We start from the raw sequence: 18,260 nt of genomic DNA on the forward strand, positions 1-18,260 counted from the left end.
TACTCAGGCCAAAATGTACAGTCCCCGACTCTGACCACATGCATTCTTCTGACATATTCCCAGCCAGTGGGACAACAGAAGAGGAGGTTAGTTCCAGATAAACTTCAGTCAGTCCTGACTGACACCATATCCGTGGCTTTCCTGAAATGCTCTGTAACCTTCGCGGGCGGGGCAGATCTGGCATACTCAAATAAATAATTTGATGGCATTAAAAATTCTTAAATATTGCCCATCTATCCACATTAAATGTCTTAATAGTCCGAAAAATGCCATAAAAAGTACATGCTTACCGATTTTTAGCCATCTATGTGCAAGTGTTCGCCAGAAATCCCAGGCTGAACACACCCGTGTTTTTTGGGGGGAGGGGGTTTGTTGTTTTGTTTTGTTTGTTTGTTTGTTTTTGTTTGTTTGTTTCCACAACGTCCGTTTAAATGGCCTTTTATAACATGCTTCCGGTATATGACAACTTCAGATAAAAATTAATAAGCTAACTCCTTCATCCATAACATTACCTGTTGTTATAATCACTATTAAGGAAAATGAAACAATTTGATTCATTTTTAACGATGTCCAGCTTTTGTTTTGATTTGCTTCTGCAAATTGTGTCAATGGAACTCAATCGCCACCTCCTGGTCGAAGTAAGTATAATATGCTTTTCGCCATTAGCTCCTCTGAGGAAAAAAAATCTGAAGTGTCCCGGAAGGTTAAGGGAAAAATTTCACAGGAGCTAATGACTAACAATTAGCATGTTTTAGCAGCTTCGACCACAAGGTGGAGATTCAGGGTTTTGTTTTGTTTTTTTTGTTGTTTTTTTGGAAATTACCCTTGGGGACAGCCAGAGTAGGGAGGGGGAAAAATTGTAGAACTTTGACTCCAGAGCGCGCTTTCATTTTTTTCATTTTGTTTTTTCTTTTTTTGTTACCCTTTTTCATGTACTTATCTCATCAGAGCACTTAATTTTAGTTTCTTCACTTTCAGTGTGGATGGTTTTTCACTTTGGGCACTTTTAATCCCTGCCAGTAATAATCAAAGCTACGTTGTGTAATGTAGCTGTGAAGAGTACAAAGAACTTTGGCTGGTGTAATGCTGAATGTCACTCATTGTAAACCACTAAAACGTGTTGATTAAACAGACAAATGTATGTGTTGTGTAGATAGCATTTATTACATATAAAAGCATATCAAAATTGTCCAAAAATCATAATAGTTACATTAATGTTATCTAGACACACAGACCTAATTCTACACATTTGCATATTACAAACACCAATTTTAAGGCGGAATACTGTTTTTTCCAAGGCACTTTTAAGTGTCAAATTGCCTCATTCACGTGTGAATTTTTATGGACGTGACAGCATTTGTGCAACAGGATGTGCTTATAAGACCACCATGAAGGAGTGCATGTGACCATCTTATACAACCACCATGAAGGAGTACTTTCTTCGTTGTAAGGGAATTGTGCAATATCCTGATCTAAGGTTAACTGAAAACAGTTGTATTTGTCTTTAAATGGTCAGAATTATGTTCTTCCTAAAGATAGGGAAAATTTGGTATGTCCAAAATAGCCTACTATATACTACTCACATACGGATTGGGTCCCAAATCAGTATGCAGCATCTGACCAAAATAAATTTTTCCAGTACACGAAAGCTACCCGGATGATGTCCAATTTCCACCAAATATTTTAGTACATGACCAGAGCTCATTATGGTTTACTGCATCCTGTCATGCAATGGTGGCTGGTCTTTCCCAAGTGGGTGGAACCTTCACATGTTTGTGACCCTGTAGTATGGTTTACGTTTGTTGCATACTGGGTACTGTATTGCATACTACTATGGGGACCAGTATCCAGTGTACAGTATATACTAAGTGCAGCATGTAGTAGGCTATTTCGAACAGAGCCTAAGACCCTGAAAATGTGTTTGTAAATATGAAGATGACACCAGTGAAAGATATAGGAAGGACATGGCAGTGTCTAATGAAGCGTGATCTACACATGCATTGACATCTACGTACAACACCACATCTTGCAATTCACTGTACATTAAAAATATTTTAAAATTTCTGAAACCAATTAAATGTTTGAAACAGTATCACTAAATGAAAAATTGTACCTCAGTCTTTCCTCTCCCATACCATAAACTTTGATAGTAATGAACACACTGTTCTGTTTCTCAGTGGATTCAACATGAAACTTGTAAATTGTAAATATTTTTAAACATATAAAAAGTTATAAACAATTATTTTATGTTGTGTTCTTTTAAGCATTTAAAATTGTTCAAAAAGAAGCTTAGCACTTTGATCACAATTTCACCATAATTCTATCATATATCCAATAAGAATTTCATGCTAATTCTACCATATATCCAATAGGAATCTTAGGCCAACAAGTGGGCAGTATGCATAACAGACAAAAGAACTTAACTTGAACACAAAACATTGACAACACAAATGATTAGTGCAATGATTTCATATATACAAAAAAGATAAAGAAAAAAAAAACAGTAACAAACAAACACAATAATACTGTGTTTGAGTCGAGGTTCTGCTGGGTAGCAGAAGTCTGGTGTGCCCCTAACCCTGTCTCACCTACTGCCCTTTTTATGCTGATATGGGATCCAGCCTATGTTGCCATTGGAAACCATAAAACTGGTCTCAGATCAGTTTGAGGACAATGGCTAGATTTCAGCATTAACCTGGCATGTTAAGAAAACCTTGGTAACCTTTCAGTACAGTGTATGGTTCACTCATCAAAAACATTCTACCTCACAGGAATGCAGACAGTCAATTTATACAATGATGTAGTCACCAGAACAGTACTGGGAATTTGGTTTTGTTTGTTTGATGGAAGAAACATGGATGTTCTCTTTACATAGATCTTGGTAGAAACATTTCTGATACATTTACATTTATCCAACCTAGATTAGTTTTCCCTTTTATTCTTTCCCAACGCTGACAAGGTGATTCCCCCGTACTCTCTGGCATTATATAAAGCCATCTTCCAGTGACTAGAAGAATCCTGGGTTGGCTTTAAACATTGTCTTTGGAGAGGACAAAGTAAAAAAACTTCCCAACTGTCAAAAGTGGACATGGAACCCAGTGTTCAGAAGAAAACAAATGACTTAATCAGGCCTTATTTCCTGTTTGCAGTGTGGCAGTGATATGCTGGTTTTAAGCAATGTCAAGATGTCTTTTGGATTGCTCTCATTGACTTGTTGAAAGTTAGTACCTCCTGAGTTCATTGCTTCCATTGACTGGCTGAGAGTTAGTACGTCCTGAGTTCATTGTTAATGCTTGCTTTACATGTGGTCATATAGACTTTCATGCTAACTTGTCAGATGCATGTTGACCTAGTTTAAATCTGTAGGCTTGAATGGTGCATCAGTTTGAATAGCTTTAACTAGGTTTACCATCAAAAGTGTGGGTGTGTTGGCAGTGTTGTGGTGAGTTAACATCTCAGGTTTATGGGTATTGTGATTAAAAAATATATGATTGTTAATTGCCTCACTATATTATAGAAGTAAAATAATGAGATTGGAAACATTTGGACTATATCTATTTTAAATGCCTCAATTTAACCATGGAGGGTCAGTGGAAGTGTGCATGTGTGAGCAGGTGTGTGTAGAGGGCATGTGCAAAGGGGCGAATGACGCTGAGGGTCAAAACCTAATCTATCCCTACGAGGGCAGTACAGCGGCAATATACATTTTCATAGTCTCTTTTAGTCCGTTCAGGGTCACTGCCAGGGTGCCTTCTTTCCACCTGGCCCCTCTATCTCGTCTAGGGGCAGGTTCTCAGAGGAGGGTGCTGGGGTGGCGCGGGAGTACATTTGCAGCAGGGCTGGTGTGGACCCCGACAGTGTCAGGCTCTCCAGGGAGTCGCTGTGCAGCAGGCGCTGGCTTTCGTGCTGTGGGCAGATTACGTAGCGGCCAGGTGGGTGGATCTCCGCAGTGGCCATGGCATCGATGGCCTTCAGGGGGCATGGACCCCCTATCACGGACTCTCCACCCCCCACTGCTCCGAGCTCGCCAGGCGACTCCTCCATGTTCACATAGAGGATCTCGTCAGGGTCCTGCGGATCAGGCAGCTCGTCCAGGGCCTTCTCGAGCTCACAGCGCAGGACCTCGAAACTTGGCCGGTCCTTTGGGCTGAGCAACCAGCAGGAAAACATCAGCGAGTATCTGAAGTCGAGAGAGAGAGGAGACATTAACTCAGAATGGAGAAATGGTAAGGATCCACAAGCATGCTTTGCTATATACTGTCAAGAGGAAAAGAGCAGAGAGAGTGGGTGAGCGACAGAAAGTGATCATCTTATATCAGTAATGGTCAGGTTCTCTAAGAGTGCAACATAAGCTAAGTGATGTATACAGTGTTTTTGTAATCCCTTAACACAACAATCTTGTTTTGGGACCACACCAACAATTTGCTATCATTATTATTAAAAATTGCCTAAACTTATTTTTTATGGCTCAGAAATTGAGCATCATCCAACTTGAGGCCCAACCATGTTGGAGAACACACACAGTGTGTGTGCGTGGTCAGTGCTGGTCTATAACGCTGACCACGTTATACGGGGGGGTCTGAGTGTGGGGTGAGATGTTGATCACCCACATGCTGTCCAGACAGTCAGGTGGCTGCTTGAGGCGATGGCCCTGTCTCAGGTAGTCGTAGATCTCACTGTTCTCCACGCCGGGGTACGGAGTCTGGCCACGCGTGGCGATCTCCCACATAGTCACACCAAATGACCACTGATAAAGAGAGAGCACAGATTGTCAGAGGATGTGCAGGGAGATAAGGAGGATGACAGTCTAACAGTGTTACGGGACAGGATGTGGCATCCTCTGGGTGTGCTGTGTCAATGTTCTTACAGAGTCAGCACACACATTCATATCACCAGTGTCCTAAGAAGCCTTGTTTACACCTGGTAGGAGTTAGTAACTTTATTGGATAAGGAAAAGAATGTCATCTGAAAGTGTTTTGTAATTTTAAAAATTATTTATTTATTTATGTATTATTATAATAAAAAAAAAAGTTTTGCTGGTGTACAGTTGTGGCCAAATGTTTTGAGACTTGACACCAATTTTTTCACTAAGTTTACTGCCTCATTTTTTTTAGATCTTTTTGTCAGATTTTGATATGCTATAGTGAAGTACAATAAGCATTTCATAAGTTTTCTAACTTTTTATTGACAAATGTTTAAGCAAAGACTTACAGTGTTGACCCTTTTTTAACAGAAGAAAACTTTGCAAGCACCACCACCTTTTTAAAGCAACCAGTCTGCTCTTCTAATCAGCATGATGGAGTGATATCAGCTTCCTTGTCCTTGTTAACACTTTCTCTTGAACTTACGAGAAGATCACTGAAATGATGTTAGCAGGCCATTTTTAGGCAGGGCTGCAATGCAGTGGCTGGAATGCAGTAATTTTTGTGATTTGAGTTAATTAATGGCAAAGAATGACTTTGCAATTAATTGCAATTCATCTGATCACTCTTCACAATATAGAGTTGGTGCAAATTGCTACCATAAAAACTGAAGCAGCAAACTTTATGAAAACCAAAATTTGCACTAGTCTCAATTTTTGGCCATGACTGTTGTGGTGTACTAACCAAGAAATGTACCAAAACAGTAAAAATTACACTAATTGATGTGGAGAAAAGTGGAGTTAAGAAGTTATCACAGTGAATAGTTTTGGCTGAATTCCTCAATATATAAAACAAAGCTCATTCAGATGTATTATCCTATAACATGTGATCTTAGTAAGACCTAATCCCCTGCAATGCAGATCCTCCAGCTCAGCTATAGCACAGAATAGCACAGTAACAGGTGTCCCCACAGTGTTTCCTACCACATCACTCTTGGTGGTGTAGACTCGGTCTGCCAGGCTCTCAATGGCGATCCATTTGACAGGCATCTTTGAGATGCGACCCTGTCTGTAGTAGTCTCCATTGTAGATCTTCTTGGAGAGGCCGAAGTCAGCAACACACACATTCATGTTCTCGTTTAACCTAGGAAACCCAGACACAGCAAAAATACTTACTTCTGAGGGTAATAAAAAACTTTATAAGGCAACAAATACTTATTCTGTATAAAATTGTTTATGCATGTGCATTTCTGTGTAAATTTGTGTGAGTATTTTTTGTGTGCGTGTGTGTTTTGCACTCACATGCAGTTTCGTGCTGCCAGGTCTCTGTGAATGAAGTTCTTGCTACTCAGGTACTCCATACCTCTTGCAATGTCTGTCATAAACTTGACCAGCATCTGAGAGGGCAGATACTGCAGAACACGAACAGACACATGTAAACATTAAAAGTGATGCCTTAGTGAAATTAATGACGATGCAAAGCAGTGTACTGTAACTGCACCATACTTAATGGTTATACATTAGGGGGTGCTAGAGTCCTTTTCATGCTTGGCCATTTCAGTAACAAAACAATGAACTGCAATGAAGATCCACACCCACACAGATGTCCAGCATGTCCTAGTTGAACTGATACAGTTGTGTACATGAGGACACTTTCGGGGAATTTTTTTTGTCAAGTTTACAACTGCATTTCCAGACTCAAAGCATTGCCTTAACCCATTAGGGCATGAGGGAGCCAGCCGCTGGCCAATCAGAAACAACAGTGAGTTATTTCAGTTATTTATCTTATTTGGTCTGGTTGCTAATGTTTGTGTCCTGTTTGTGAATGATAAATAATTACAAATAAAGCCATTAATAGTGCTCCAAAGAGGGAGGCGGTGATGAGCAAAACAACAACAGTGGATTTATATGGTGTGTATATGGTGAGTTTGTTGATTGGCAATGAGGATAATTCAGAATAAAGTAATAATTAATTAACACTGAAAAATATGGTCATGATAGATTTAAAATTATTTTAATGAGGCAAATGTATTTATATAGCGCTTTTACAACAGATATTGTCACAAAGCAGCTTTTCAATTGTCCATGCCCAAGCCCCAAGTGAGCAAGTCAAGGGTGACAGTGGCAAGAAAAAAAACTCCCTAGAGTGTGAGGAAGAAACCTTGAGAGGAATCAAGACTCAAACAGGGGCCATCCCCCTCTGACCCTTCAAAACAAGGCACTAAAGAAAACGTCACGAGATGTATTTTGTTAACCCGTCTACACATTTTTTGAGTACAATATTAGCACATGTACAAGTGGTAAAACTACTGATGTCAGAATAAATGGATTGGTAGCAGCTAAGTGTGAACTAGACAGGTGAAGACATGAAGGGGTAAGTCCTGAGCAGGTTTGCTGCACTGCGTACCTCCTGGAACCAAGGTAGAGAACAGAAACACTGGAAGCAAGAGAGCATGTCCCATCACACATGCCCTTCATGTTGCGTCACACGGCTTTGTTTGCCACTGTGCTGTTTGTAAGGCTGCATATAAAGGTTGTCCATTTGTGTGATTTGTGTGATTTAGAGGGTGGTCGTGCACTGTACATGTGTGTGTGTGTGTGTGTGTGTGTGTGTATGTATATGTGGTGGGGAGGATGGGGGGAGGCAGAGTAGACACTCACCACAGGGCTGTCTCCAAGTCTGGAGTAGAGCAGGTAGCTATGGAGGTCGCCATGTTTCATGTAGGGCAGGATCACCACAGGAGATGGGTAACCTTCACTTTCTACAGTCTGTAAACACACTCCTGCCACACACACATCAGTAAGAACACCAGGCTCATGACAGCTACCTCCTGTGGATTTTGGCAGCACTCTTTTTTTTTTGGTTAATTTCTTTGATTACTTTATTAATAACTATATAGCAGAACTATGGTAAGCACTGTTACTCTGGTATGTTAGCCCAAAGACCTACTGACATGTGCTGTCATAAAGCCTGCTTACATGGGGTGGGGGGTTTACCTAGTAGTCTCATGACATTCTGGTGGTCAAACTCCTTCATGCAGGCTGCCTCTCTCAGAAAGTCTTCCATTTCGGTACGTGTACAGATAGCAACTGCATACAGAGTAGAGAAGGTTGATTTTTATAAGATTGTGATGCGTGAGAATGACAGAGGGCATAATGGCTCTTCACATAAACCCTATTAGTTGTTCATATGTGTTCACTCACTCTTCATGGTCTTGACAGCTACTTTAAGCACAGAATCCTCCTGGGTCAGCAACCCTTCCATAACGGAGCCAAACTCGCCTGCAGCAGCACAAACACAACTCTGTGAATTTTTGTGTGTCACAATGATGGGGCTTTTGGGGAAACCTGAGTCATACTCACCCTCCCCAAGAGTCTTCCCCAGTGTTAGTTTGTGTCTGTCTACCATCACATCCTGGAGCTTCTGTTTGAGCTCATCACTGATACCTAGCGAGTTCACTGAGAACAGAAAGACAGTGATGACCACAGCTGGACCAACTAGGGTTAACCATAACTGTACAACCACCGCACCATATCTCCCATTAGAGGCAAAACATTTCTGCTGTTTAAAACATGCCTACCCTGTTTCACCCTGTAACACCACTGTCTTTTAAAGTCCTGAAATCACACACAACTCACGCACAACTGAGATCACCCTAAACCTAACCCTGAGTTTATTGGCGCTCGTCATCATACATTGCTTTCAGCATTAGTCATATTGGAATATCTGTTTTGTAGACATCTGTTGCTACAGTATCAGAACTTGTTGGCCCAGATGACCGGGGGCTTGACCAGGACTGTAAACTAAACATTTTACTGCTATATCTGCTATAGGACTCCCTAATGAGAGTCCTGCTGCATGGAAAAACTGGAACTGAAAAATACTGTTCTTACTAGGCACTCCCACAGGAGAACAAAGTGGAGTAGGGGTAACTTCCAGGGACAGTAGCCAGAGTATGAGTAACCCGTACTGCCCCCCTCCTTAGAAACCAGCAAAATAAAAAAACAACTTGATCCATGCAAGAATGGTTACTGCACATCTTTCCTAGTCTCCCCCTCGATCACATTCTGGCAACCAATGACATCATGCATCACTTAAGCTTTCTGGTTCCCACACAGAGAAGCCATGAGGCCCTGGTCCAGCCTGATAGGTCACCTATGTGCACCACTGTTTTCATCACAGTTTTCCCTTTAGCAGTTCAATCCAGGACCTGGGTCAAATACGATGGAGCTATTTTAATAGTCCTTAGATACACGTGTGTTCTCAGTCCTTAAACATGCTTCCACATACTACCATGACCATCTCCCTTTCTCTCTCCCTCTGTATTTCTCTCTCTCTCATTTTTCTCACACATACAGTTTGTGTGTGCGCGCGCACGCACATTTCAATGCGTGTCCATGTATGTGCCCTTGCATGACTTTAACAGAAGAAAACATTGCAAGCACCACCACCTTTTCAAAGCAACCAGTCTGCTCTTCTAATCAGCATGATGGAGTGATATCAGCTTCCTTGTCCTTGTTAACACTTTCTCTTGAACTTACGAGAAGATCACTGAAATGATGTTAGCAGGCCATTTTGAGGCAGGGCTGAAATGCAGTGGCTGGAATGCAGTAATTTTTGTGATTGAGCTAATTAATGGCAAAGAATGACTTTGCAATTAATTGCAATTCATCTGATCACTCTTCACAATATAGAGTTGGTGCAAATTGCTACCATAAAAACTGAAGCAGCAAACTTTATGAAAACCAAAATTTGCACTAGTCTCAATTTTTGAGTAATGTGGCTAACACTGCCATAGAAATGCATGCCCTTCCCAGCAATTTACTGATGTGTTGTTATTTCGGAACTTCATTGCCAACCCCACAGATACAGCGTGATTTTGTTTATTGCTCTTCCTCCCTCCCTCTGTCTGTTTGTCTGTTTGTCTGCCTCTCTCTCGCTTGCTCTGTCTGTCTGCCTGTCACTTTGTCACTCAGGCAAGTTGAGTCACATCATGCTTATGGCACAGGACTGCTGCCTGAACCCATGCACCCTCTGACATGAAATACCATGATGACTCATGAGTATTTGCAGATTGTGTTTCTGCAGTTCTCAGCAGGATGTAAGTTCACAGTGTATATCTACATGTTCATATCTACAGTGTCACGGTGCAGCTGTCAGGAAGCACATACACCTTCTCCAATATCCAGGATTCTAAATGAAAGTTACATTTTACTATTTCTACTACATTTCACTGCTAAAATCTACAAGGACTGGGCATTAAGCCCCAAAACCACTGAGATCATTACTATTATTAAGTGATTTATTATTATTATTATTATTAGTAGTAGTAGTAGTAGTAGTAGTAGTAAAGTAATAAAGGTTGTGGTTAAAGCATTCAGGCGAGGGGAACATGGAGGACGTGGTTAAGTGTTCAGGTGAGGAGACAGTGGAGGTTGACTCACGTGTGGCTTCAGTGGTGCGGCGACTGTAGGTCCGACGGGCCCGATACCTCACGACCAACTCACCACTTTCCATCATGGGCTCAAATGCCTCACTGCACATACAGACACATGCGCAGACAGAAACACATACAGACAGACATGCATTCAATCTCAGCCTCATAGACATTTACCATGAACTTTTAAGAGAATTGCAAAAAAAAAAAAAGAAAAATTAACTTCTAAAATATACCACTGCTGCTAACAGCATAAGATTTAAAAGTTGGAATTATTATTATTATTATTATTATTATTATTATTACAGTGAAGATTTGTTTGGAAAAACAGTTAAAGGAACTGCATACACAACTTTTAAATGTTTCTATAATGTGTGAAGGGGGTTTAAAGTCTGGTTGCAGTACTGAGACATGCCTCCTCACAACCCACCCGAAACGCGTCTCCTTCCGCCGCAGCTTGGCCATGTACACAGCCATGAGTGCTGCCATAGCGATGGTGACTGCTATAGCCATGACCACATACCACCAGTGCCAGGAGAACACTGGAGCAGAGGAGTACCCTGAGAGAGTGGAGGAGAGGCTCTGTCAGAGAGGGTTAGCGTTGGGGTTAGGCAAGAATGAATTGTTGCTGAATGAAAACAAAACAAGAAAGGGATTCATGTGACAGCAAAATGCTGATGGTCTGAAACAGAGGGAAAACGAATGCAGGTCAGTGTCAACTGCTGGTTACAGAGATAACCAGGGCAATGAACCAAGGCTCCTGTGTATGTTTTAACACCCGACCAGTGGTGGGTAATTCGCTCATAATTAAACTCGGGTCATCGTTTACTACAGGGTTTGTGCTTTCTGATTAATGTGTTTAATTCCATCTAGTCCTGCTTTACCGATGGCCCTCTCTCTTTTTTTCTCCCTCTCTTTGTCCCCGCCCTCCCTCCCTCTCTGTCTGTCTGTTTCCCTTCTGCCCTCCCATGTATTTCAATTGTCTGTTTCATTTGCAGGGATACTTGGTTAACAGAGAAGTTAGCTTTTTTCCTTTCTTCTCTTTTCTCTTCCTCTTTCTGGAGACAGGGAAGCATCACATAAAAGAGAAACCAGCAAACCAGAAAGCAGAAGGATATAAGAAAAGAGAAGGAAAATGCCACGGACCCAGAAAGCACATAAAATCGTGTTTTTGTGTGTGCGTGCGTGTGTGCGTGTGTGTACGTACACATGTGCAGGCATCTTTCACTCACCTACAGATTGTAGCACTCCAATTTCTGTAAGCAAGAAAGGATTATTATTGTTGTAGTAGTTGTTGTTTAATTATCATAAATAAATACAATTTGATATTTGATTACTTATTTAACTGGTGTTCCTAAATCCATTTATATTCTTGTACCTGCAGGGATAAGAGAGATTTCCTGAACAGGAGTCCAGGGTCCATGTCCTGCCCCTGTGTAGGCACACACCCTGAAAGAGATGTTGGACAGTGGGGCAGACAGGTTGATGGACAGCTGGGTGTCCAATCCCACATCCAGAATGGCCTGCAAAAGCAGAAAGCAAGGTCTTTCTGGGGCTTTTCTATGGCTAAGGCTGCACATCAGCGTGGTAACACGGGCAGCTCTGCATTTCTCCGTGGTAACTGGCAGCTCTCTGTGCTATTTGTAGTTGAATCTGGCATAACCAATATATTGTTCTGTTATATTCTCATAGTTCTCTATAACTATGATTGAAACTGAGCATATAATCCGTTAGACTATATGATTACTGTTCATTTAACCCATTTAATCCCACCAGTAACAAAACAGTTTTCATCACTATTGATTTTATGAATCACTGAAAGAGCTGTTAATGTGTTTTTACTTAAAAACCAAAGTATAAATTAATTGTTTGCCTTGATTTCATATGAGCATTTTTATGCAGATGACGTAGATGCTTACATGATTAAAGCTATTTATTTCCAGCATGCGTCTGAGAATGAATATTTTTACATTAGAGTTCAACAAAAGCAAATAAGTAAAATATGTTAATACAGATACAACTACCATATTTGGTACAGACCTCTGTCTACTTTTCATATTTTAATAACATTTATATAAATTTATATACATTTATGCCACGATCAGAGATGTGAAAATGTTAAGTCACAACTGTGACCAGTGGGATATGTAGTGCCTCATTTCCGGTACATAATTTGTATTGATTACATTGCTGTTTATGCATTCAAATTTGACATAAATAAACAAAGTGGCAAAAATGTCTGGCTGCTTAGTGGCTATTACATAATAGAAATTGACATGACAAGAAGAAATGTCTCCTTATTTCTTGTTTGATATATGTTGGTGTGTGATTTAAACTTGTATTTGGGTCTAATTGATCAACTGGGGCAACGTTGATTCTGTATTTTCCCACTGGCCACAACTCCAAAGTAAAATTTAAGATTTTCACTAACCTTTATCAAAACATTAAAAAAGGCATATTTTTGTGTCCTGTGGGTATTCAAGGAGCACAACTCATAACTCCTTGTTGGAAGTTATGATGGAAAACATTTGAGATTAAAGAGTTCAGATATTCACTGTTTCAAATATAGCTATGTACTGGAAAATTTCTCCATTTCATCAATCCATTAGTAAATCTAAAAAATAATCTCAGTATGCTTTGATTTGAGACTCCTATTTGGTCACATTCACACTCCAGAAAAAAACTGGAATTCAGCTAAAGTCCATTTGTAAAGTAATTTGGTGTCCCATTAGAGAGAGTAGTGCATCAGACAGCGAGTGTGTGTTCACCTGTTCCATATTAGGTGTACTGTAGTCAATCACGTATCCCTGCAGTGCCCCATTGAGCCTCTCGGTTGGTTTAGCCCAGCTTATCAACATCTCTGTGCCATTCAACACAGCAGTGATATTCACTGGAGCACCATCTGGAACTAAACAAACACACAAAGTACGGCCATTACCAATTCACTGTGGCATACATATAGTTTTTGCTTCTGAGCAATAGAATAAATATCACTATCGTCTCACCTAACCCTAAGAAAAAACAACAACAACAACAAAATAATAGATTTAATTTGTATAGCAACTTTCATACATTAAGAATGTAGCTCAAAGTTCATACAATATCTTCTGATTCCACTGTACTTGGGGAAATACTCTTATTAGAGGATGCATTACCTAAAGTAACAGTCTATCTTTTCATTTTTCATCTTCTGTTTTGATTAGTTTTTTTGCTTGCTACAGAAATTAAGAGAAATTATGGTGATTACCTAGCAGAGTATAATGGGTTTCTAAGAGGCATGTCTTACATGGGGAAGGCGTGTTTTAAATTAGAATTAGGAGCACAGGCTGAGGAGTTTATCTTAAGAGTCTTGAGGGTTAGGGTGTGGAAGTGTGTTCCAGCTGTGACTGTGTGTGTGTGTGTGTGTGTGTGTGTGTGTGAGAGAGAGAGAGAGAGAGAGAGAGAGAGAGAGAGATAGATGTGAGGATGCGGTATCAAGGAATCCCAAAAATGCAGCTTTGCTGGGGTAAAGAGGTCAGTGGTAAACGGAAAAAGACTATCCAAGGGCACAAGGCTAATCGAAAGGAACAGCTTCATAGAGAAGACACACACACTCAACACATACTCTCTCTCGCACACACACACACACACACACACACACATACTCACATATACTCACACACACTCACCACTCTCACTCTCTCCCTCTCTCTTCCTCACACACACACACACTCCACACACATGCACACCACACAGTCTCTCCGTCACACACACACACACACACTTGCTCTCACTCTCTCTCGCTCTTTCTCACACACACATGCACATACACACATTATCACACTCACAAATGCACATGCACACACAAATATTTACACACACTCACGGATGCATTCTCACCTGCACATGCTCACACAAACACTGATGCACATACATGCTCATGTTGTCACAGATAAACAGCAGGCAAAAAGGCCAAGTTCAGGCAAGAAACATTTATCAAAATAACATGCTGTGTGTGAGAGAGAGAGAGAGAGAGAGAGAGAGAGAGACTGAATGTGTTAATAAAGATATTCTTAGTTACTTCACACCTCAAGCACACAGTGTCTTCTCTTTGTTTCTCATACATACATACCCCACACACCCACACACCCCTCCCCTCCTTCACCCCCACAGTCCTTGTCATTGCACTCGGGCCTTGAGAAACACGGTGCTGATTTGTGACGATGCTATCACAGAGTACTTACAGTCTGATGATTTCCACATGTGGCTCTGGCTCTATGCTGTAAAACTGTGCTTGGACCATTCTGCCAAACCCCTCAACCTCTCACTGTTCCAGGACTAACACGCCCTGCCTTTCTCTCCGTGTGTGTGTGTGTGCATGCGTGTGTGCGAGATTGTGCTGTGTTCTCTGTGAGAAGTCACCTATTCTCCCCAAATCCCATTTGTTTAAGCCAAATAAAGAAGAGGGACTGAGTAACACAAGCCATGAGGAAGCAGAGAAGGAAAGAAGGAACATACTCCTGGAGCACAATGAGCCAAAGAAGAGAGAAACGCCAGCATATGAGAGAGAAATGGAGAAGGAGAATTTTTTTCCCAGTAGTTTTATCACTTTTAATGTTAATAATCCATCACTTTGGCTACAGTTGTTAATTGCAATTAATGCCCACAAAGTAATTAGAATTTGAGAGGTAGACAGTCACAATGGAAACAGAAAGGAGTTGAGTTTTACTCAGCATGAATGTGTGTGAGGGTCTGTGTATATAACACAAAATAAGACAAAGTAATAATGGAACATGAGACATTTCCATGTCTGGACCAAAATGGTCTACAATGAAGTAAACACTGAGTACCATTAGATTACAAACAGTCTAAATAATTTATAATAGTGTTTTTTTCTGATCTTGGGGCAGTTTTGTAAATGTTGTTCTGCTAAATCTACAGTCTGTGTTTTCCCCCAGTAATATTTTCAGTTTTTCTGTATGTCAGTGGGAGAAGGTTAAGGATTGTGTCAGTAATTCTGTGTAGAAAGATTCTCTGATGATTTTGTATTTTGGACATTAAAGAATGAAGCGACTCTTAGTTTCAGTCTCTCCTGATCGGCAGGGGGTCCCGATCCTCTCTGGACAACCCGCTTTGTCTGTGCCTTCCAGTTTCCTTGGCCAGCTCATGGTCACTCATTCTTGGATTATGATATGGTTAATAACTATTCAGACAGGGTTGGCCTTTGTTTATTTTAATTTTGATGAGGTCATTTGCTATTTTTATATTTGCAATTAAGTAATTAATAACGTTTTGTTCTGATATGTAGTTTAGTTTCTCCAGTACTCGGCATAACTTGCTTTGTCTTCAATTTCTTTCAGTGTTGAGGGGGGATTTCAGTGTTGGTTTGGTCTATTTTCTCCTCTCCCCCTCTCTCCCCCTCATTCTCTCCTTCCTTCTCTCTCTCTCTCTCTCTCTCTCTCTCTCTCTCTCTCTCTTCCTCTTCCCAAGGGCAAAGCTGGCTCTGGGAAAATATACTGTTTTTGTACCCCTCCTCCATATTTTCCTGCTCCCTCCATCCTTCTCTCCCTTCCTCCTTCCCACAGTTCATCCATGAATTTTATCCTTTTTCCTTATTTTTTCTTTTCTTGACAAGGAGAAATCTTGGGGCAACCAGGGTCAAGAGAAGGGACCCCAGGGTTGCCAGAGGTGGGCGTCACATGAAAGAAGAAAAGAATGCAGGAAATGCATTCCTGATCAGAATAGGATATGTAGGAACATTGGGGTTGGGGGGGGGGAGTTAGAGGAAGGGACTGTATGAGATTAGAGCTATAATCTGATTAGGCTGCAGCAAGAATCACCCTCTATGTATGGGCTGCCATGATGTGACACCTTCAGTCCGACAGACTCACAAACACACAGACTCTCACACACACGTGTGCACATACACTCATATACAGACACAAAGGATTTTATGTGCTTTCTGGGTCACATTCACACACTCATAGGAAATAATAAATGTCCTAATTGGCTGTGTCATTTTGTCACAAACATACTTATTGTGCAGCTGCCAAAAACTCATAGATCAGCATGACAAAAGTCACACATTCACTCTTGGAAAACATGAAGCCCACTCTCTGTTCCTCTGTAGCCCTGTGTGTGAGTTGTTCCCTCTGAATCTCTGTGGCCCTCTACGTTCTGTTCCTCTCATCAACTTCTCCTCTAGGACTGAAAAGTCCCAGTTCACTGCCTGAGAACCTGAGAGTCAAGCTGCTGTGTTCCAAAAGCCCCCATTCTAGACTTTGTGAAAATGACCCTGACCCCTAACCTCTAACCCCTGTCCCTAACACAGTGCTAAAGCATGTCCAGACTTTGTGAAAATAACCCTAACCCATAACCTCTAACCCAAAACCCCAAACCCCAACACCAACCCTTGCTCTAACCCTAACCTCTAAACATGGAGGACACTCACTCCTCCCCTACTCCTCATTCACTCCTCCTTCACTCCTCCTTCACTCCTCCCCTACTCCTCCTTCACTATTCCTTCACTATTCCCCCACTCCTACCCCACTCCTCCCACACTTCTCCTATACTCCTCCCAATTTCTTCTACGCTCCTCCCCTACTCCTCCACTCCTCCCCATTCCTCTTTCACTTCTACACTCCTCCCCACTACTCCTCCACTCCTCCTTTATTCTTCCCTCAGCTGCATGAAATGGAGTTCAGAGTTTACAATGTATGAAACTCCTCCATTAAATTCCTCCCCTATGAAACTCCTCCATGCTCAGTGTTGGCCATATTTTCCTTTTCTTGTGCTGATGAGGCTTTTCTCTTCCTGCGCCCCACACTGTGCTTATAGGAAATGTTTCAAGTTCAAGTTCAAGTTTGGTTTATTTGTCTCATACATAAAGTTTCATAAAGAACTCTACATTCAGCTCCCACTCTTTCCCAAAAACACATAGATGCTATGGAAAACCCCCACAGAGGGTCAAACCAAAATAAAAAATTGCCACACACACACACACACAACCCTTTACGCTTTCACTCTTTCCTGCTTGGCTCCACCCTATTCACTGGTGGCTTACATTTGAAACTGAGTTTGTTTTAGAGGAGCCGCACAGCTCCTGTCCCTTCTCCTTAGAAACATTTTACACTGGGCACAGAACTGCAGTGTGTGTGAGAATTGCAGTGTGTGAGAGAACTGCAGTGTGTGAGAGAATTGCAGTGTGTGAGAACTGCATGCTACTGGGCTCTCCCAGCATCCTGTGAACACCGTTTCTTCAGCCTTCTACTATGACCCTACAGAGAGTATACTGTCACCACATTGATGATTCAAGGAAACTTCTCCAGATACAACAACATGAACTTCTCATTTTTTAAGTAATCACAATGTCAGCAGTGACAATGTATCAGTTACACAGTACTAATTCTCAGTGACATGAAGACCCAATCCCATGTCCAGTGTTGCAACAAAACAGCAATGAATTATTAGAGTCCAATAATAAAAAAAAAAAAGTGTGCTGGTGTCTTTAGTGATGTAGGTGTTAGTAATGTAGTTGTTATAAAACCCTCATCTCTATTTTTATCAGTCATGTCAAACCATTTACTAAATCAGCATTCTATCATCTCTAAATTACAATAAAATTGGAGCCACCTTGTCAAAGAAGGATGAAAGCAAAAAAATACAATGTAATGGACCTTTTTTTTTAAATTTTCATCTCCTATCTGTTACTACAGTTTATTCACTTTATATTTTCACATTTAATTTTTTTTAATTTAAATTCATTCAACCTTATTTTAATAACTATTAATTATATATTTAATGTAATTTATTTTCTCTTTTTAAATCATTTGTCCATTATACTTTTATTTGTAAAGTACCTAAAATTGCCTTAATTGTCTGTGGAAAAGTGTTTTATAAGTAAACTTGCCATGCTCTGACTGGTTATAACTACTATATTTTTGGTTGTACTAAACTATCATATTGTTTGTTGTATTTATTGT

General features: G+C 40.8%; 1 protein-coding gene and 1 long non-coding RNA gene across 3 annotated transcripts in view; one reads left to right on the forward strand and one right to left on the reverse strand.

Moving 5' to 3' along the window:
* The first annotated feature begins 17 nt into the window (after window positions 1-17).
* On the forward strand, window positions 18-11,776 carry LOC113590500. 2 transcript variants are annotated; one of them, XR_003412108.2, is made up of 3 exons: window positions 18-86; window positions 11,364-11,557; window positions 11,684-11,776. It is a non-coding gene; the product is annotated as an uncharacterized LOC113590500 (long non-coding RNA). The 2 variants fall into 2 exon arrangements; XR_003412107.2 differs by lacking the exon at window positions 18-86 and adding an exon at window positions 9,848-9,963 and having other exon boundaries at window positions 11,368-11,557.
* LOC113590498 (tyrosine-protein kinase receptor UFO) overlaps window positions 1,142-18,260 on the reverse strand; it is a 28,777-nt gene continuing 11,658 nt past the window's right edge. Inside the window, exons 8-20 of the mRNA XM_027030655.2 lie at window positions 13,068-13,207; window positions 11,678-11,822; window positions 11,532-11,555; window positions 10,730-10,859; window positions 10,307-10,398; window positions 8,225-8,320; window positions 8,066-8,143; window positions 7,859-7,951; window positions 7,523-7,644; window positions 6,164-6,273; window positions 5,846-6,005; window positions 4,611-4,747; window positions 1,142-4,180 (exon numbers count right to left, since the gene is read on the reverse strand). Coding sequence (XP_026886456.2) covers window positions 3,736-4,180; window positions 4,611-4,747; window positions 5,846-6,005; window positions 6,164-6,273; window positions 7,523-7,644; window positions 7,859-7,951; window positions 8,066-8,143; window positions 8,225-8,320; window positions 10,307-10,398; window positions 10,730-10,859; window positions 11,532-11,555; window positions 11,678-11,822; window positions 13,068-13,207 — 1,772 coding nt within the window. The 3' untranslated portion in view covers window positions 1,142-3,735. The remainder of the gene's footprint in view (window positions 4,181-4,610; window positions 4,748-5,845; window positions 6,006-6,163; window positions 6,274-7,522; window positions 7,645-7,858; window positions 7,952-8,065; window positions 8,144-8,224; window positions 8,321-10,306; window positions 10,399-10,729; window positions 10,860-11,531; window positions 11,556-11,677; window positions 11,823-13,067; window positions 13,208-18,260) is intronic.

The sequence above is a fragment of the Electrophorus electricus genome, chromosome 7 (genome assembly GCF_013358815.1).
Source record: "Electrophorus electricus isolate fEleEle1 chromosome 7, fEleEle1.pri, whole genome shotgun sequence".
In the NCBI taxonomy this organism is placed as follows: Eukaryota; Metazoa; Chordata; class Actinopteri; order Gymnotiformes; family Gymnotidae; genus Electrophorus; species Electrophorus electricus.